Raw genomic sequence first — 22,054 nt, 5'->3', positions numbered from 1 at the left:
GGGCAAATCTGCAGTTGCATCTGAATGATGGGGTGGACAGTACACCCTCAGCAGAGGTGCAGATGACACCAGACTGGGAGGAGCAGCTGATAGGCTGAAGGAGCTGTGCTGCCATTTGGAGAGACCTGGACAGGCTGACAGGAACCTCATGCAGTTCAAAAAAGGGAAGCACCAAGTCCTGCCCTTGGGGAGGAACAACTCCATGTACCTGTGCACACTGTGGGCTGCACAGCTGGAAAGCAGCCTGGCAGGAAAGGGACATCACATTGACCATGAGCCAGAAATGTGCCCCTGCAGCAAAGAAGGCACATGGTGTCCTGGACTGCATTAGGAGGAGTGCTGGCAGCCAGACAAAGGAGGTGATGCTGCCCCTCTGCTCAGCCCTGGTGAGGCCACACCTGGAATGCTGGATCTGGTTCTGTGCTCCTCAGTAAGAAAGACATGGACATACTGGAGAGTCCAACAACAGGCCACAGGGATGATTAAGGAACTGGGATGAAGGGACCTCATCTATGTATCTACATACCCAAAGGGAGGGTGCAAACAAGACTGAGCCAGGCTCTTTTCAGTGGTGCCCAGAGGCAGAATTTCTGTTGTTATGCTGATGTTGCATACTGAAATCCACATCAGGACGGATCTTTTCCCCCATTGTATGTATGGCAGGAACAGTTCATAAAGAACTAATGTGACCACAGCAGGGATGCACATATGAAACAACTTGCAGAGAAATGTTAACACTACCATAAAACTTACTGACTCAACATACTAGTATTTAATATTCCAGTATGTATCATTTTACACTATCAATGCCAAAAATAATTCTAAAGTACTAATGTGGGTTTTTCCTGCATAGCACCAAAAACTGTTGTAGTATGAAGACGGTGGTGCAGAGATAAGGAAGAATGAAAACAAGCACAGGAATAATGCAAAGTAACATAGAAAATTTTAAAAATTGCAGTCAAAACCAAAAGGGGTTGCTCCAGGGCTAGGTAGAACATCCTAAGAAGCAATGAAGAGGTGATAGTAAAACAGTTATGGCCTTTATACCCTACACAACATTGTCAGGGTATGGCTGAGATGATCAACATAGAGATTTATAAGCTTCCTGCAAAGTCAAGAACCAAAGACAGATCGCCAATGTGTAGAGTAGCCTATAAAGAGTAGCAGAGAATTCCTCTCCAAAGAACTTGCAATTTAAAGAGCTGAGACTGTGAAGAGAGAAATGAGGTATGACACACAGCAGGGTGCATCTCAATACAGTCTGGGCTGCTTGATATAATTTTTAATAGGAGAGGGTTAAAGCAGACTAAAAGGACTAACATTCTATCAAGTAGTGACTAAGTCTCCAATGCCTTTCAGTAAACTTACTCTTGTAATACAACTGTGCTACAAACCCTCTTCTAATACTTTTGTATCATCATTCTACATACCCTAAAACAGAAAATTGCTGAGAAAACAATAGGTGATAATAATAGTCATGGATTGTGGGGACAATTTATGTTTTGTGCAGATGGGTACTCCCGTTTAACTTAAAAGTATGTAACAACACAGCAATCAACTTCATTAAGAGATAGGCAAAGAAAAAGTATTTCTGGAATTCCACAGCATGGCTTTTTGATATCCTTAAGACAAATTGCTACATACAAACTACAATGAATTGGTTTGGGAAGAAAACTGATTCAGAATTCAAAAGTAAATTTAAAAATAAAACCCATCTGGCTCATTGTTATAACTTTATATACACTGCACTGACTTTATTGCATTCTTTTCCTCCGCCTCTTCACATCTCATTTACTTTCTGGCACTGAAATCTCCCCTTAATAGTGACAATTAATAATTTTAATAAACATTTGGTGCAAGAGTATGTTTACTTCTGAGATCTCCACATACAATCTGCTACACTACTGAAATAAGTAGCATGAATACTAAAAAATACTTCTTTTAACCAAATGCCTCTAGATCTCCCAGTCACTGTGTTCTAGCAATAACTATGAGCAGATTCCTTAAATAGACATTTAAAGTATAATGGCAACTAAACTTAAGGAAAATATTCATGAATCCATTGGACTGGCAACTCGTGATTCCTCAATACTTTGAAATATATTTGCCTACTTGACCACAATTAAATACATCTGTTCAAATAATCCTTCTCTGTGTATAGCCTCAAACATAAAATTTAACAGCAAAGGTTTCAGAAAACAAGAACTTTTGCAGCAACTTCCAACCTTCACCAGTGTGACCAGTAATTAATAAAACACCATGGACAGATCTATCCTCCCTTCATCCTCTATACTTTTTAATTCCCTGTTTATGGGAGCAAAATTAGGAAGTCTCAGAAAATACAGATGAACAATACTGCACCAAAGAGATCCTTTGCACTAAAGAGATCCTTCTCATCCCAAAAATCTTCATTAACACATTATAAGACACCCGTCAGGTTTGTGTGGCATCACCACATTCATCTGACATTCCATGGAGAGAAGTACTTTTCAGAGTTTTAATTAATTGTTAAACATTACAAATTAGTGTCTTCATAAATTAACTTGCTTCTTCAGTTTTCTATATTCATGTTCAAATTCAGCACTTATTTTAGGCCTTAAATGTTGTAAGTCTATTAATAAATTAAAATTTGAGATTAGTTAGCCCTCCTCTTGCTTTTCAGAAATTACATGCATCTTGTTTATTAACATGTTCAGGTTTTGAAAATTTCATCTGTCCCTCAAATTCCTGGAATAATCAGGCTGTAACAGTACATCTCCTTTTCACTATAATACTTCGTCATAAAAGAATAAAATCCACGCTTTTAAGTCTGAGTGTTTTTTGAGGTTCCTCCAAGATAACCTTTAAGGAAAGACTGCAGTCTTCCACAGCCAAAAAGGCAGAGAAAACACCCACATTCCATAAGATGAAAGTCCCAAAATCTTAGAGGGATCTATCTCTATAAAGGTACCTGAAATACTAAGAGCATCTAGATAGCTTTATTTATCCCCCTTCCTCACAGCCACCACAATTCTCTCTGTTCAGTATCCTTGCTCTTCCAGGTGCTCTGATTCTCTAGAGTCACATCAAAAAGTCAGACAGCAAAGCTGAGTTATAAAACACGAGGATGAACAGTGCCTCAGCTATTCTTTTATTCTTGAAAAACAGATGGGATCCTGGACAATTCTTAAAGGGCTCCCATGGACAATCCAGTTATTTGTAAGATTCATACATCTTCTACTAACGCAACTACTGTACTATACTTTCTGTGAAAAACACCAGATAGACAACTTCCCCAGCTATTCTGGAGGATCTAAGGACAGGCCAGATAATTCACTGCCATACTCACACCCCAACACACACACAAAAACACTGTCTGGAACAAATCTTGGCAGTATTCATCCAGAAGCAAAACACTACGCTGCCAGATACGACCCACATAACTGGTCTCTTCAGAATAATTTTATTGAAGCTAACTATATAGGTTTGGAGAGCTTGAAAAAAGCCAGCAACTGCTCTTAAAAGAAAGGAGAAAAATAGCATCAGGTCACCAATAAAATAAGTAAAACAGACTGGAATTTTATTGCTGAAGACAATAATACTTCATTTTCCCCCACTGAATTGCTCAGTAGCTTCTAACACAATTCAAATAACCATGAGGACAAACAATAGTTAGAGTGTCCCAGCAAAAAACATGCTTTGATCCAAAGAGAAAGATTAAAATAGAAGTGCTGTTCCTTAAAGTTGTAGATGAAGAGGAAGACTGTGAGAATACAAGAACTTGAAGGCAGAACAGACAGAAGAAAAACATGAATTCTGGAAAATGAAAAGTGCAGGAATGTTGACAAAGAACTGTGGATACAATATTGCTGCTAGCAAGAATTTTCTTGTATCCACAAAGAACAGCAAGAAAAATGAAAAGGCCATGGCAAGAGACATGCCAAGTTCTGGAAAGAAAATACCTGGATTCCGTAAGGTATGGAGAAAGGAACTGAGAAAAGTGCTGGCAATACCACTAGTGGCATACCCCTTGTTTGTTTTTCACTCTGGTTCATACCGGGAATTGTAGCATGAGCAGGACAGCAGTGAGGCTTTGTTTCACTAAAGCTCCCAAAGAAGCAGGAGCTTCAGCATCTGTGCATCCAGCATCTGTTTCATTCCTATATCCTAAATTACTTCCAATTCTGATCCATAAATTCATTAATTTCATCATAGACAGCGGAATTCATTTCACTGAAGATGTTGAACCCACTTAGGCTTTACTGGACTTAGTATCTGAATTACTAACATGGACTATATGGGAAAGCACGAGACAATAGAAGGGAAAGATCTGAGCAAAATAAATAATTAAACAAAAATATTAAGTAGACAAGGATGATCAAGTAGGTGTCTGAAAATGAGAGCTGTGCCATCTCTGGCCCTTCCCAAAAGAAGCATTAGTAGGTGAAGTGATAGATGTGACAACTATTTGAATAACAGATTGTTTACAGAATTTTGTGCCAAGTATCTTGCAAACCTATGCTTTAAAAATTACAGTATCCCTTGTTTATGTTCTTCTTAATATATTTTTTTTTTATTACTTCCCATTTATTCTAAAGCAACAACCAACTCATCTTCTCTTTTCATTCTTTCAGTGTCATATTTTGTCCTATTCTCCCTTCTATCTTTTGTGCTCTCTTCATCCAAACCATCTCAGCAATCCTCATGTCATTTCTTCTACAATCTCCATTTCTTTTCTATCAGTTACACTCTCTCCCTATCTGACCTAGAAGAAGGAATAGTCATTTTCTAGGTATATATTAATTTTCAGCCTGTCAGCCAAGATAATGAGGGTCCTGCAACCTGATCTCATTTTTCTGTCCATTTTTCAGTGTCCTGATAGACATTTTGCAGCCAAATGCAAGTCTTAAAAATATTAAGTTCCTAAAAGCTTGGTAAAAATCAGTCCCTATGAGGTAGATTAGTACTCCTACTAACTTTGTAACCTCATAAAAGACAAGCTGCACTTAGCACTAGCTCTCCCACACCTCTTTCAGCAGCAGCCAGTAAGCACCAACAAATTGTCCCTGTCGCTTTTTATCTAGCCATCCATTTTAGAAAGGAGCTGAGCATCTTAACGTAGGTAAATGGAGGACATAGAATGGTGGAAGGTAGAAACTATGGGACACAAATTCATAGAAAAACAAGCTTAACTCCTCATGCAATTTTTTACTTTTTAAAAGTAATTATTTTTCATTCTTTATCATAATGTTTTCCAAAGTAAAGAAATAAATTCATTTCTGTGCCTTCACAACATTGCATGGGAAGGGAAAAGATGGTAAGTCCAAATCCAAAACCCATGGAACAGATATCTGAGAGTTCTCTGGGGGTTTTTTCAGGCTTCTGTTTCATGGAACACTCCTACTATGCTGCTACGATTTTTAAATCATTAACACAGAGTTAGCACTCAGTAATTTGCCCATAATTTATAAAAATACCATGAAACAATAGTTGTTTTCCATTTAAGTAATAACTCTGTTGCCCTTAAAACAATTAATTTGATCTTTTTGATGTCTATCACTCAAACCAATAATTTGGATAAAACTTCTTTTTCCCCAGAAGAGGGACTAAAGCTGCAGTGCTCAGGATAAAGGTAAAACATTACTTCTCTATATCAGCTGAGCAAGATCACATGATGACTCAAGTCTATACAAATGTGCAGGTTTTATTATTCCTGTTTTCTGGACCAATTGTATGCAACAAAAAGTCTGAAGTTGTATCATATTAACAAAGGTTAATATTCAGCAATCTTTCCTTTAATAGACAGACTTGAGTTTCAGAAACTATGATTCTATTTTCTGGAAAATGCCACTATTATAATCTTCCAGCATGTTCCATATGTCTTCCATATCCAAGCTAAAACTAATAAAAAGGTTAGACTACACTAAAATAAGAACTTCTTCCAGTGCTTAAAAACATTACTAAGGTGAATCATATGCCTTCTAGTGCTACTTGTACTCAACCAAAGTCATTCCACAATTACTCATTTCCATAAAGCTTCATCGTCTTTCAGCTACTGAGAGCTACAGCAAGCCAATGACATTTGACGGGTTAGGGCAGGACAAGGAAGCATTAGCATACACAGAAACTTGTCACAAAATATATGCATTTGCCACTGATCTCAATGGAATTCTCTTCAATGACAAACACCAAACCAAGCCTCATCTTTGAGACAGATATTTCTTGACACACAATAGAGCTATATTTATTTGCTGCATTGAACCTTTTAATACGTTAGCCCAAGAATCACTAATTATAGAAATTTTTAAATGTACACAAAAGAAAGTCTACCCACAGACCAAGAAATACATTTCATTTTTAAATAGCCTCTCCTGGTAAGCTGAAAAAATTGTGAAAATAATCTGGGAAAAACAGCATGTTATAAATTTTTTTCATTGATCACTGATCACCATTATGAGTGATGCATGAAAAAATAGCATTACAAGTCAGCAGCATGAAAAAAACAGCAATAAGAGTTTGTAAGTATTCCTTATCTATTTGGTGTATACTCCTCAAAGTATTAACTATTTGGCTTCTTCTGTTTAACATGATACACAGGCATTTGCATTTTTCACTTAGATCAGCAGCTTAAAAGATGTTGAACTCTTTACATGCTTATCAACTAAGAGACAGCAGTCATCTTTGTACATAACAAAATAAATAATCAAAGCCTGTAATTCATTCACTGCAGAGCTCTGAATATTGCTGAGTAATAGTCTTTGTTCCCTCCTTTCTGCTTATTTCATACTATTTGCATCTCTCAGAGAGTCTTTCCTCTAAACAGTTTGAAATGTCATAGTCTTGAACTATGTGTCACATAATATTTTTCTCCCAAATCACTAAGGCAGATGGCAGATGGGATAAAGACAGAAAAGTCATGAAGTTGCTGTAAGAACCATACAAGGCACAAATGAGACCTTCCTGTCTTGAAGCCGTAATTTCCAAATGCAATACCATTGAGTAACACTGATTCCCAGTCTGGAATTAATACTGCATCACTGTAATCACTGAAATGCCTGTAGAGATCTCCTCATTTACATCCTCTAAATATGCAGGAACCAGAGAGAGAAAACGTTAAACACATATCCATGGAAATTACCAAGAAGCTCTGTACATCTCAGAGCATGATGATGAAAGAAGCATAACTTAAGCTTGTCAACGGAGCAAAACCGTATTTGACCAAAATGTCAATCCATTTCTGGAAAGCAGTAATTAGTAGAGCTGTAGTTCTGTTAAGGATCTCTAAAAACCTTTTTTTGCTAGGGGAAGGGCCAGAGGGAAGACCAATTACCCAGCACTGTAGGTGGCAAACAAAATGAGGTTGTTTACTAGTTTTCTCCATTTTTTCACTCTGAGCAACATCTGCTTACAGAAAAGCACTTGCTGCACACCACCTCTCACAGAAGCTCAGCACCTTACTGCCCTGTAACAAATTCTGTGTTCTCTGATATTCTTTAGAGCTCTGTTTGCAAAAAGCTTTTTAGAAGCAAGTTTATCACAGTTTCTAGATTTCTCAGGTAAAATTTTCTTGAGTGGAATGTTATCATTTTAGAGAAAGACTGTTGCTTAGTCTTTGTTGTCATTTGTTTTCCTCAAAGGGGAATTGGTTAAGCAAAAATTAAACAGCATGCTAAATTCAGAAAATTGGAAAGGGGGACTAAAGCTCTGTATTGCAGTGCCTTGAAGAAAATGAGACAAAAGACCCATAGCTTTAAAAGTTACTGGAAGCCCCAAATAATTAATGTATTTACCTTAGGCAACACTGGAAAAATGGAAGATTAATACAAATTTTATAAAAGGCAAGACCATGGCATAAAGAAATTGAATAATCTGACAATTATTTTAAAGGACCTGTAAGGCACTTGAATAATGCAAATCACAATTTCTTCCTTTATGCTTTCACATTTCTAATGATGTTTACTTATAAAAGCATTGAGCCTCTAAATTACATAATTTTAGATTGCTCAGAGTTTCTTATTTATTTAAAGATAGCATTTCTGTCTTACCAAGAAATATTTTATTTCTTTAGAACACAGATGGTGAAAGCTCAAAACTTCATCACATCAGTAATTTCCTTTGTACTTCGCTGAATCATCGGTTGCTCAATCGTGTTGGTTCTGATATAATGGTGATAATTAAATAAATACTAAATTAATGAAGAATACAGGAGAGAGGGGGATCGTGAGTCTTCTACACTCCTTTATTTTGACCTTTTCCCAATACTGGAAACAAAAAAAAAAAAAGGTATTTTATTCTAGTGTGGACCAGGTCAGAAAATTAACACTGATGACTTGAGCAAAACAAGTTACGATTTTACTAAATATTTGAGAACTACTGAAGTTACAGAGAAAAAAATATATAGCTAAATTCATCTTTTCTATTAAGCAAATTCTATTGTGTTACTAAGTCATTTCTGAAACAAGAAAGGTTCCATATATTAGCTTTTCAATTATCCCAAGTAATTGCCCTAGAAAATCTCTACATTTTGCAACATTTGTACCTATGAAATCAGATATAACAACCAAGATCTTTCAGGTTTAACTTCAAAATGTATACACCAATCCTGATGATACTTAAATGTCTAGATGATCAAGATGATAATTTAAATCTAACACGTAGATACACAGTAACATATACATTAATTACTTTAAATACATTTTGATTGTCCAGTAGAAAGGACAATTTTTTACTGTGTAGACAGATTACTCTGAAAGATTTATTTTCTTTCACTGGAAAATAAAACTATATTAACACAAACGGCTGACAGTGTGTTAAGATCTAAAAATCACGTTTTCCCCTAGTCAATCCATTATTTAAAACATCATTAAGCTCTTAGCCAAAAAAATGACAGTATCAAGAGGGTTCTCTAATGTCAGCAAAACACCACAGCTGGTAATCAGAAATTAATTGTTTCCATGGGCTTGTAAAAGTGCAACTTTTTTTTGCCATCATATTGCAAATAGTTCAATACTAACACATGAAAAACTAAATCCCACTGCCAAGCTTAGTAACCCAAATTTATTTTTTTCTCCTCAACTACATTTTCCCTGTAAGAAGCACAAAGAAAACACACACCTTCTAAATTTTATTTAGACATCAAAATTTTTAAGAGAAACCTTTTAAACTTTGAAAAAGTTTTAATAAATCAACTTTTGCCTTCAGTACTAAAATAACATACCAGTTTAATGGCAAATGAAAAATAGATGTCACATGCTCTTTAAACTCAAAACTGAGTCCCCTTTTGCAGCAACCATTCAAGCCCTTCTTCCTTAAGAAATCTGTAACCTTCCAAGCACAGCACTACTGAGAATTTCAAAGTCTAGGTAGCGTGTCAGTAAATGCACCGCAAGTGCCAGCTGTGATAATATAGTATAGATTAGTACTTATTGGTAATGTTTGACCACATGCCAAAAGAGTGATTTTACAGTTTTGTCATGTGCAGATCAAGGAACTTATTAAAACTGGCAATATGGGGGTTTTTAGCTGGACAGAGAAACAGAATGCACATTTACAGCACGAGCATTATACAGTAACCAAGCGGTATTAAGTTACCACTTTTTTCTCATCTGGAAAGTTTGATTAGCATTCTCTGTAAACAATTGCATGTCTTAAGCCACAAGACACAAATCAAAGCACAATTACAACTTACAGCACACTTCACTGCTGATCCAAGTAATGTGACTACAGTTTAAACAGAATACTGCTCAGGCAAGTGAATAAATACCTCACAAATGAATTGAATGGAAAAAACGAATTGTGTAATCTTAAAACTGTATCATGGCAAGCATTCATTATGCTGGCAGCTTCTTCAGTAGGCTGAATGAACAATTCCCCTCACAACACACTATTTTAAAAAATAGTAAAAATTATTCTTATGTTTAACATAGTTATTTTAGATTGCTTCAGATTAAGACCTTCCAGTACTTTATTAATTTAATTTCTGTTTTTCTTATATGTTATCCTTCATATTCTCTCATCAATGAGATGAAAAATCAGTTTGAACTAATTCCCCCTAAAGACTTTTTATAATTTTATGAATAAAAATCTTTCCTATTTTAAATAAATTGGCAAAATATCTATATCTCACCATCTCACAAGCTATAAGGTTGAATAGCAAAACCATTTGCAGAATAATCACACAAGTAGAAAAGTAGGAGAGGAAGAACTGTCAAGATAGTACAGGAAATTTATTTTGTACTAATATTCACAAAAAGCAGAGAATACCCAATTTCCCTGCAGATTTACCACTGTAGTGAGATTCATTACACAGTAAGTAAAATCACACCACTTCCAGAATGATACAGATGTGTAGTTCCTAGTCAAGTCATGGGCAGAAGAATAGGACATGAATCAAGCATATGACAACATTCTAGCACTGCCAATGGAATCTCCTGCTTTTTCTCAGATGTCACTGGTCCATCCTGCATTTCCTACCACTAAGGCCCAATTTTTTGCATTCTTCTCCAAGTAATGGCGACACATGCCATAGCTCAAAGTACTTCCTTTCATTTGGCTCCTCATTTTAACTAGTGGTACCTAAAGTACAAAGGCTAGAAATTATTTTAACACATCTCTGTGTACCAAATGGGTACCTGAAAGAAGAGATCAACAAGAGCAGTAGCAAATGTTGCAACAGTCATTCCTCCTGCTCTTTGTGTCTGGGAGAGACAAAGCCAACCTCTGTAATCAGATACTTCCTTTTTCTTTTTTTTTTCCTTTGTGCCTAGAAGAATCAAGTTGAATAACAGCAAAGCTTTACTCTTTTTCAGCACAGAAAACAGAATATGCTCAGATGCCAGTACTGAACAGGTACAAAGACCTCCAGAGATATTAATGGGCTGATATTAAAGGTAAATTAGATGAGCATCTTCCAAGAGATGAAGCTACATGGTGTCACAGCATCACTAATCACTTGCTGTATCCAGCATACAAACACCCAAAATCTAAATGTAATTTAGCCGGAAGAAAAATTTCAAGCAGAACAGACTAAAAGTTAGGATCTGTCCCTTGAAATTTTGTCATGTGTTATATGAAAAAGAATACTCTGTACAACAGGCAGCTTCTCGGTTCTGTAGGGTTAGTTCCATATATAACTGAAAGGAAATCACAAATAAAGGGGAAAAATTGCTAAAGTACACTGCTGAAATGTAGTATCATAGAAAAATATAATTAATTTTTTTGGTTTATAATTTCCTTTTACATTAAAGTCCTCAGGAACTTTGAAATATACAAAGTTTAGGATTCTCAAAAATGCTCATCAAATGAAAATTTCTGCAGTAGCAGCTTTACATCTCAAAAGCATATTTTGCAAACAAAAAAGCTAGGAAAACAAAATTAGTCTAATTTGTTTCTGGAGAGAAAGAGAAATGCAGACCTGTTTTTTCCATGTTAAACCACTATATAATCATGCAATAATTCAATACATGCATCTCATTCTACGACATTTTTTGTGACATTACAAAACAGCAATTTTTTGGTTTTCTATATCCACATGCAAAAGTAGTATGTCCACCAAGCCCAGGCAAATTCTGTCCTATTCTATCACACTATTCAGTAAAATATTATAAATTCCAGGACAGTGCAAATTACATACATAGAACAAGTAAGCAAACTGCAAGGGTTTCAGATTAGTTCAACCTCCTTATGATAAAAATAGTAGCAGAGGACTCATTAACATATACTCAGAATTTCAAACATTTCAATATGGTAAAGGTCTTAATGCATCTCAGAGCTGTCAAAAATTGTGTAACAAGAAGTTATAATATGTATAACAAGAAAATAACTGTTTCTATCTTAATGAGTCAATAAGGTAAACAGATATTCAGGATTTTACGCACTAAATCAGCCCACCAGATTGCAGGGAGCAGTCAAACAGACTAAAAGAATTTCAAGAGGCTTGGGGGACTTTAGGAGTAGTCCATATTAGCTTGACAGAAGAAGCAATTATAGAATAGACTGAGTCTATTTAGAAGAAAACCATTTCTTGTGCAGAATACTGTTGTGTTGCACACAGAAATTAAAGCAATCCATAAGTACAGACTCTTGAACACAAAATAAAGATGGGAGCGATGGGAAATGGTGTCCTGTTCCACATTAGTAGTATCAGAGAAGGTAGCAGCATAATGAAAACTAAGTCTAATACCAGGTATAGCTCTAAGCTCTTTGGAAAAGATCTCAGTGAGTATGTGTATCTTAAAGAAAAACAAAGCCTTACTATAAAAAAAATTCCAACAATATTTATGACAATTTGGAAATCTCTGCAGTCTATTCTTTTATTACAAGCATTTCAGACTGCCATCACTGTGAATAGAAAAATACTTACAAGAAGCTAAATATAATGCATTGTGCTATTAATAAATGCATATTGTTAGACAATAATTCAGTAAAAAGCACATTAAATCTTGGCATGACAAATTTCAACATTATCTTTAGAAGTACAAAATTATTGTAGAAATACTTAAAACTACATTCTCATGGGGTAAAGGTTAATAAAGCACAAATAATAAGAATCTGCAGCATATGAATCCTAAAAAAAGTTTAAAAGAGCAGCTGGCTCAACTGAGTGATAGTGGCAGGATAAATAGCTATAGACATTTAAAAAAAGGCAATACTGTAGGGAAGCAATAATTACGTCTATGGAAGAGTGATTCATATATGATTACCATCATGGAACTTCATCCCAACTTCCATTAGAATTCAATCAGCACCACTTGCAAGGAAAAAAATAAATGCACATATTGGAACCATAAAATAGCTTCTAACTATAGACTACGTACCACTGCTCATTTATTTGCCTAAGTGCCTTTAAATCTGAAGGTTGTAATATATAACATGAGCAAAAGGGAAAAGGTCTGATGAAGAATGGATGGACAGTATCATCAGCACTATACTCTATGTTAACAGAAACTAAATGCAAATGCCTTTTCTCTGTCTATGGTTTTCTCTAATCAGATTGTTTCTCAAGTATCCCCTGTCAATACATAGGCAAAAAGACTGAGAACTATTTTTATATTGGGAGGGAGAAAGGAGAAAACAGAACTATATATACACAAACACCTTGCCACTGAGGTACGTCTCTGAAAAAACAAGATACACGGGAACAAAAAACAAGGCTTCCATTCAAAGCTTTCTTAAAACACAGAAGAGGAAAGATATGAATAATTAGCTTCTAAAATGGTTACATATATATTCTCATAACTCTAAAATGTCTGCCTCCAAGTATGGCTCCAGCATTCTGCTTCTGGAAGCCAAGCAACAGTCCACAGCACTCTCTAGCAACCTGAAACTACAAGACCAAAAGACACAAGTTTCTTATGGAAACAGTGACAAAGTTAACTGTCATCATGCAAGCAGTACAATTTTAATCACATTTTATAGGTACAAGATCCATTCAATAAGAAATCCAAAGAGCAACATGTAAAATGGCAAAAGATCAAGAACAGATAGCCAAGAAACATAAATCTGATCCCAGGATACCTGTGATACAATTGTATAGTTCAATGCCTGGTGAGTGTAGTTAATGCATAAAAAACCCACATCAGGCCTGCTGATCTTGATTTTCCTTTTATTCACAGTCCAAGTCGATGAAGTAAACTTAAAGGAATGGAACAAGCTGGTAGACCCATAGGTCTGCTAGGATATGCTGCCTTTTAAGTATAGGACATGAAAGATCTACTACTGAAAATTATTCACTGATCATATCTGACAAAAATGCCACTTGTGCATTAAGGATAATGCTCTAGTACATGCTGGAAAAAAGGCTCCCATCAAAGAGCCTCGATGGAAGACAGGCACAGAGTTTGCCCCAATCTGTATTACCCCCTGGTTCCCTCTGTGGAACTCTGCTTTTCTTTTGCTCAGATTTGCTCTTTCCAATGAGCAGCCTATGTGTTTGCAGCCTGACAAGCATTTATGCTGACCTCCATGAGGGCGTCTGCAGAACCCTTCCTGAGAGGAGCAAAGCAACACTGAGTGCCCAGAACTACAAACACCCCTTCACTTGACTGCAGCATAGTGCCCCAAGGAAGCAACTTCAGAATGACTTTTTCTCAGCACTTCTTTGCACTAAGGTAGCAACCATTCACAGACAGTTAAGATGACTAATTAGGTATCATTTTGTGTGGCAAATACTTGCCTTCTAAATAATACAAAAGTATAAGAATGTTATTTGCAAATTTTCTCTTTCGAAATTAAAATGGCAGAGTGATACTAATCAGTTCAATATTTAAATAACATTCTTGGCTGAATTCAGGGTGAAAAAGCTACAGTAACTTGCACAATCCCTTAAGAGTACTAAATCCTGAGCTAGATTTCCTACCTCCAGTAACATATGCATATTTTTCAATATAAAACCCACTACAACTTATCCTGAATGTGACCAGTGAAGCACTGGGAAGTGTGCCATTGGCTTTTTAATCAATACCACATCACCCAGCAGTTCTTACACAAGAAAGTCCACACAGCCTAATCTATTCAGAATGTCCAAGCAAATCTGTTAAGTATAGTGAAGAAAATAAAACTTTTATTTGAAAACTTCATTCCGGAAGGGAGAAAAAGTGCTTTTAAACAGTTTTGCGGTGTATAAAGAAACCATTTTTATAGATATTTCATATATAATTCATGTTTCAGTTTTTTGAGCAGCATCCTTCATGGCCGCTTGTTCTTTCAATAGTAGCACAGGTAAACAATCAAGTAGCGGGGAAGTGTTACGTGTCTGGATTAGGAACTGACATCTTTGCTGTGCCTGTGCTAAAAGCAGATGTCTGCATGCACATGCAACAGTCAGCAGAGCATTCAAGGCAGAGGTTTCTCTGTCAGCAGGGTTGTTGAGAAACACATTAATTTCATTGCATTCCTGTTTACAGGTGAAGGTATAATGGCAAAAAATCACTCCTGATCCCAGTCCACTCATACATGAAAAAAAACCACAGATGGAGGATGCTGATGTTAGAATAAGCACAGGGAATGCATTCTCTCCCTCACAAAAAAAAAAAAAATCAACTCTATGGACAGCTAGCTCATCTCTCTTTGAATTATAACTGCTGTACCACTCATATACCAGTCCTAGTGAATAAAACAAGAGTTTTAGTCAGAAATCAGTGAAGATTGTCAAAGTAAACAAGAGACCTAGCAAATTTCTCACTGACTACAATGACACTGAAAATGTATACACAGACAAGACGCTCAGCAATCTAAGGATGGCCTTTGCTATTACACTTCCTAAGGAAGCAGCAAAGGCAGCACATACTCTTTAAACAAGCTTGTGTCACTCTTCCAACACATAAAAACAAAACTTTTGAAGCTGATTTATACAGCTACATATTGGGAGTTGATGTTGGGTTTACTTTCAACCCTCTAGGGAAAAAGCATGTTTGCTTTTGCTTCGTGTCTCATTCAGAAGCAATACACTGGAGCTCTGTGCATGTACAACTGGTACAATCTACTCAATTTTTCTTGTGAAAGACCTTAGAAAGACTACAGATCAGCATGCATTTTAATGTATAGAAATGTACATAAAACACATACACTCATAGATTCTTTGCTTTTATCCTAGTAAAAATATGTCAGATATGTTTTTTAAACAGGCCAACTACTTAAGTCAGCAGCAGGTGTCATCTCACAGCTACAAAATTAAGAGTTCAATTTGTCTCACCTAACTTTACTCTAGGAAAACTAGGGTTTCCCTAACTTACTTTTAAAAAGACCAAACTTTTAAACCATGCTATTTCCAGAGGCCAATTTATCTCATAAAAAAACACACTGCTGAAGCAATTCTGATGAATGACCCTTAGGAAATATCCTTTCTCTAGAATGAGCTCTTTCTATGAGCTCCTGTAACTAGGTCAAACTTCATTTCTCCTTCTTAGACATCTGAAGATTGACAAAAGAAAAATCCAGCCCCCGTTTGCATGTTGATCCACGTTTCCACAAATTGTACCAAAAAAAGTTTCAATTACTGCTGGGATCCATTTGAAGTCCATGGTAGTCTGCTCCAGGCAGGTGCAACCTCATCTCCACATGCAGATGGCAAATGCTAACGTATTTCAAAACCAAGCATAATCTCAAAATCTTCAAAATGCAAAGAAAGTATCAGTAAAATTAGACAACAATTTTTTTTCATGCTCACTATATTTATTCTTTATATTTATATTTCCCTCAAAGCTATATATTCATAAACATGCTCATAGGAGCAATGCAAAGTCAGAACAGATGCTTAACTTGACTAGAAGAGGCCTCTGGCGGCAGTTACGAAGTACAACTTCTCATAGTTCTAGGAAATACGCCTTTTGATGACATAATTTCCTCTATAGAAAAAGCTACAAAAAGCAGACTAAGGAGTTAGATTTGCAGTGAAAATTTTGACATATTATTGCTCATCTCCAAAGCACTAACAATTTCAGCGCATCCCTCTTCATGCCTACACCACAGCTGTCAAATTAAAGTCGAATATCTTTCCAGCTAAGAAAGACTAAAATGACAGCCTTTACTGATCACAAAGGACAACACTTCTAGCAGTAAAACTGAGGGATGTGTTTTTACAGCAAAACCCAAAGTCCTGGTCTCCAACACCACACAGACTCCCCTCAGCCAAGGACCATGCATCCCAGCACCAGCAGAAGAGCAGTAAGGTTATGATGTATTACATGCACCATCACCTGCATCCAACAGGACAAAGAGACAATGGACACATTTCAAACACACATGTGAGACAAGGAAAAACAAAAAGCTGGCCTGATGTTTATGAGTGCTGACACAAGTAATAGTCTGAGGCAAAGGGCAGCCTCCGAGAGCTGATAACTTGCTTATTGGTTGGACTGGAGTAAAAGCAATTCCATTATCATTTAAGAGCCTACAGAGAGAACATAAGCAGACCAATGACCAGCTGAGGACTTTCTCTGGAACGGCCAACTTACCTACTGCTCTTTTGGACCTTGACACTGGCATCTCAGGAAGGGAATAATAAGTCCCATCACCCAAAGTGATGCTGTAAGCCACTACCAACTGCAACAGTTGCCACAAGCAGTTCCTCTTGAGATAAAGCTATAGCAAGCAGCTAGAAGTGTAGTTTCCATCCTTCTGTTTACATTGGCAATTACCTTAAAAGCTGTACAGGATGCAAATTAAATTTAAAAAGTTTCAGGGTTACATAATGCAACCACCTAATGCACAAATGCAAACCACTAATTATTTTCAGCTGAGCAAAACAGGCAAGATCTACAGAAGAAGAGAATTTAACTTTTCTCCCATTAGACCAGCCAGAATACAGCCAAATTAACATAACAGCAATGCTAACTAAAAACATTCATTATTTGGTATTTATTATAATAAATAGCTGAACTGCCTAGCCAACAGGCACTATACTTTTTTTGAAATTACTCTCTTAATTCTTAATAGTAAACTTATTAACAGATTTAAAGCAACAGATCCATCTGTTCCATCTTTTAGAGAGGTGGAGAACCTCTCCTACAAGGAAACACTAGGAATTGGGATTGTTCAGTCTGGAAAAGAGAAGGATTTAGCATGACCTAATTGCAGCCTTCCTGTACCTGAAAGGAGCCTACAATAAAGATGGAAAGAGACTTTTTACAAGAGCATGTAGTGATTGGACAAGGGGGTATAGTTTCAAACTGAGAGTAGGTTTAGATCAGATATTAGAAAAAAAAAAAATCTTCACTGTAAGGGCAGTGAGGCAGAGAAAAAGTTGCCCAGAGAAGTTGTGGATGCCCCATCTCTGGAAGTGTTCAAGGCCAGCTTGGATGGGACTCTGAGCAACCTGATCTAATGGAAGATGTCCTTGTCTACGGCAGGGGAGTTGAAACTATATGATCTTTAAAGTCCTTTAGGACCCAAACCATTCTATGATATTTTTATTTATGCCACAATACTTTAAAAGACGTTCAGGACAGAACATGATCTGAACATCTTCACAGAGTATCCAAATTTAAAGAACATATTTGCAAAATATTGTACAACTAAAGCTCTGCACTTCCTATGCACAGCTACATTTTTTCCTGTTGGCATTTCAGTGCGGGTCCAACCCAAAAAAATAGACTTAACTGCTCTTTCAAAGACATACTTTGTTTTCAAAGAATGACAGATCATCTTCAAAGGAGGGGGGAAAATTAACTAAAAAAAAAGAATCATTTTGCTTGTTCAGAAGAGATTGTAAAGGATTTATTATGGCCAAAGTTTCATTTTATATCGATGACAGTTACTCAACACATTTCATTTTTTACAGCTAGAAAGTACAGCCAAGTCACAAGAAATACACTTCAAACAAAGAATGAAAACACTTCAACCAAGAAGATCAAATTTATGAGGCAACTCATAGCTACACATATAAGTACACAATTTGTAACACATCCACAACCAGACAGCAGAACACTGCCAACAGCAGATGCGCAACATGGCTCTTTCCTCCCATAATCTATTCCATCCCATCCCACTGGCAGTCCCTCTGATAAATAAAACTGAGGAGAAATACAAGCTTTGCCATAGCGTAGCAGATCAATGGTGCATCTTTCCCTTTATCATACTTAATGTGTTTATATGTTACCTGACCAGAAGCAAGGCCCTTATTGAGCAAACACTGAATGACAAAACCCTTGTCTACACAACTAAGATATTCCAAGTATATAGAGAGTCAGGTATGCGCCTGTTCTGCCCTATTTAAACATCTGTACCATCTGAGTTAGCTGTAGATATACACCATATTGCTCTAAACTAGAAACTGCAAGCAGAGGAAGTATTGGATGGAATCACATACCTTTTTGCAAGCCCGTGGCTGTTCTCATCCCTGTGGTTAACTCAGTGCACTACAGTTACCAGGCCTGAGCTAAGAAAGCTGCAGACATCTTCCAGTCTTCTGATCAATTTGTTCAGCAACATGAGTGAGTGTACCTAGCTTGAATTAGGACCGAAGGAGTTGTTAGCCATGGTCCTGCAGGACTGTAGATTTGCCAGCTTAAGGAAACTCAGCTCTAGCAGAAGCAGCAAGTGTTCTGTTAGCAACATCAAAGACTTCCACAAAGAAGAAAAGGACTTTCCAGTACCCATGAATTTCAAACTAGGTAGTCTGAGTAAATGCTGCTTTTTCTACCCAACCCAAAAATTCAATATACCTTAAATCAAAACATTTATTTCTAAAAATACAGATAAACAACACTTAGGCACATTACTGCAGACCTAAAACTAGATGAAGATCTTCACCTAAAACAGCAAGAAAAAAGATAAAAAGATCACCGGATCTTTTCAGACCCAAAGACAACAAAGATGAGACAAAAAGTCAGAAATCATGGAAAAGCAATTTTCAGGCAGAAGTCTGATTAAATTGTGTCCTCTGCTTCAAAGTAAAGAACATGTATTCTGACAGTATTTTGAACCCTGAAACAGAATTCCCTTTTAATGCTAAAGTGAATGTTTGGTCCATGCAGGGTGCATGTACTCTGAATTTATGATATGAAACAAAACATACAGAACAATATATACAAAAGAAAGCAAAAAATCTAGGTCTTTAAAAAAACTGGGGTTGTTTTTAAATTAATATGCATCATTTCCCTACCTTACAAACAGTCTCTGTATCCCAAGGTAAGATGGTCCTCAGATCAATAACTTCACAGGACACACCAAGCTTTTCTTGAGCCATTGTTGCCACCTCTTTGATCACATGTACCTGAAAAAGCAATGTATCATCACCAAATCATCTAAATTACGTAAATTGTTCTAAATTACACATATAGAATACAATCAGTGATTTAACATATCACCTGCATGTTGAACACAGACCTTTCTATTCAGTAATAACCATTTAGTATTCAGTTCATTCTTCTTATTTACTACCTAATTATTCCTAGTATTTTAACTCCACTCCAAAAACTAAACTCACTGGAGAATCACTGAGAACAAAATTTTCTTTCTAGAGAAGTGACTTTGAGTTAATGGTATCGGTCCTCACTATTTGTAATCAGTTTGAATGTGTTTTACAAGTTTTTTGTTAAGACTGTAACTAATACCCAAATACATCACAGTCAAGTACTTTGATGTAGCAGTCCCACACAATTCTGCAAAGAAGCATTACGTACATTCAGAAATACTACACTGCACTGCATCTGATCTTAGCCAAAAAGCCAAGAAACAGTTCTAATAGTCCCAGTAACTACACTTGCTACAACTTACTGAAAGTGAAACATAACCAAGTGATCATCTCCAAAGCATTATCTTATGAACAGCTAGGAAAGTAAGCATCACATAAAAAGTTACCTGTAAATATCCATTCCTGACCCCCACAATCAAAGCATATAGCAGTAGCACAATATTCTAACCATTTACTGGTCTTCCAATATACAGTTTAACACCAACATTACAAATGTTGCATTAGCTGGTTACTACAATTAACATTTTATTAAAACAAAAAAGTATTCCCCTCTAGCAAGTGGCCATCACTGAACTGGAATACAGATTATTCCCTATCCATCAGTTAAGGAATCTATTTAGTAGTATATGTAACTGCATCACAGTAGATATAAAACAATCCACATCTATTACCATCCTTTCCATAAGGTATATTATGCTAAGAACAGAAAATAAAGCAATACTATATACATTCAAAACTGTATCTTGACATTTGGTTATAAAACACTTCTCAGCAAAATGTATTTCAAGCATTGGCTTCCCTAAAACAAGCATTTGCTAGCAAATGCTCCAACATGGAAAATAACGACTGTTACAACTCAGATTATCCTCCACAAATATCTCAGCAAGAAGCATCTGCTCATGAGATATGAGGGTAAAAAAATTTCTCAATATGATGTTGCCAATAAACTCTGGTGCTCTCTTGATTGTTAGAACATTTCACAATACAGGTTTGGACTGTGGCAGATGACCTCCATCAAGCAACTTCTAGGCATAGGTAAGGGTTGAAGCCAAGGACCATCCCAAATAATCAGCTTGGATGAGGTCATCTTCATCTTGAAGGCAACAGAATTTAGTAATATGGACATGGTCAGGCAGCGTCACTTGCCTGAAGGTTAGAGGGCATTAATAAATCCTAGACAGGCATAAATTCTATACTGAAATAAGATGATTAAGGATTTAAACACAAACTACATCATACCTATATGAACAGCTAAATGCAAAAGGACTATTTTACAAGTGATATCAATAGAAGTATTGCAATAACAGAAAGAAAACACAGCTTGCAGTGTTTTTGTTTAAACTTCTAATACATCTGTGGCTGTAATAAGAATGTTTGAGAATTTTCAACATGGCACATAGAATGGATGTTTTTGCTGTTTCTCTGTACAAATGAAAACATTTACCTAGCTCACAGGGGATATGGATTAGTTAATGACAATAAACAGATTAGTTAATGACAATAAAAGACTGAGCACAACTGGAGAGGAGCTAAAAGCCTTTGCTGCCCTTCATGAGCACCACCCAGGACAATTAGCATCAGGGAACCCCACCAGAGCAGCAGCTGCCAAGCAACTACCTCATGTCCAAAACCATACGACAAGTTACCAGTGAGTCTGTGCAAGCCCTCTGCCTATTGACAGTAAATTCTGGATTGGTAGCACAATTAGCACTCAAACTCCAAGTTTATGTACTTCACCTGAACACACCCTCAGCACAAACTCACTGAACCCATTTGATCTGCAGAACCCTGTCACCTCCAGTGACAATCCAACACACTGGATTTACTGCATATCTGTGAAACATCTGTCCCCATGCTGTATGGCACAGCCACACCCATGGTTTGGTCAGATCCTAAATCTGGATTAGGTCTGCACATCTGTCCTGTTTTTAGTCACACCAAAAGAAATGTCTGTCTTAAATTTTTCCAAGCACCAGAACACATCATTTTTTTGAAGCATGTCACTCCAAGTCCTCTCTGCACTACTGCCTACTGAGTAAATTCAGGATATTATATCATAGACAGCTTCTAAGCCATTATTTTTCAAGTCAAATTACTTTACCAACATCTGCTGGAGAAAAACATGTACAAGTAAAGATATTTAAGAAGTCCATCATTAAACAC

At 36.5% G+C, this 22,054-nt stretch overlaps 1 protein-coding gene across 2 annotated transcripts in view; it reads right to left on the bottom strand.

Annotated features, from left to right (window-relative positions):
• The window catches only part of BCKDHB (branched chain keto acid dehydrogenase E1 subunit beta), a 118,898-nt gene that overhangs the window by 56,514 nt on the left and 40,330 nt on the right, over positions 1-22,054 (bottom strand). For both annotated transcript variants that reach the window (XM_032104899.1, XM_032104898.1), the window contains exon 8: positions 19,580-19,690. In XM_032104899.1, the coding sequence (XP_031960790.1) occupies positions 19,580-19,690 (111 nt within the window). The remainder of the gene's footprint in view (positions 1-19,579; positions 19,691-22,054) is intronic.

Source organism: Corvus moneduloides, chromosome 3 (genome assembly GCF_009650955.1).
Source record: "Corvus moneduloides isolate bCorMon1 chromosome 3, bCorMon1.pri, whole genome shotgun sequence".
Lineage (NCBI taxonomy): Eukaryota > Metazoa > Chordata > Aves > Passeriformes > Corvidae > Corvus > Corvus moneduloides.
Note: the sequence above shows the minus strand (reverse complement) of the source record. Positions and strands in the feature narration are given on the sequence as shown.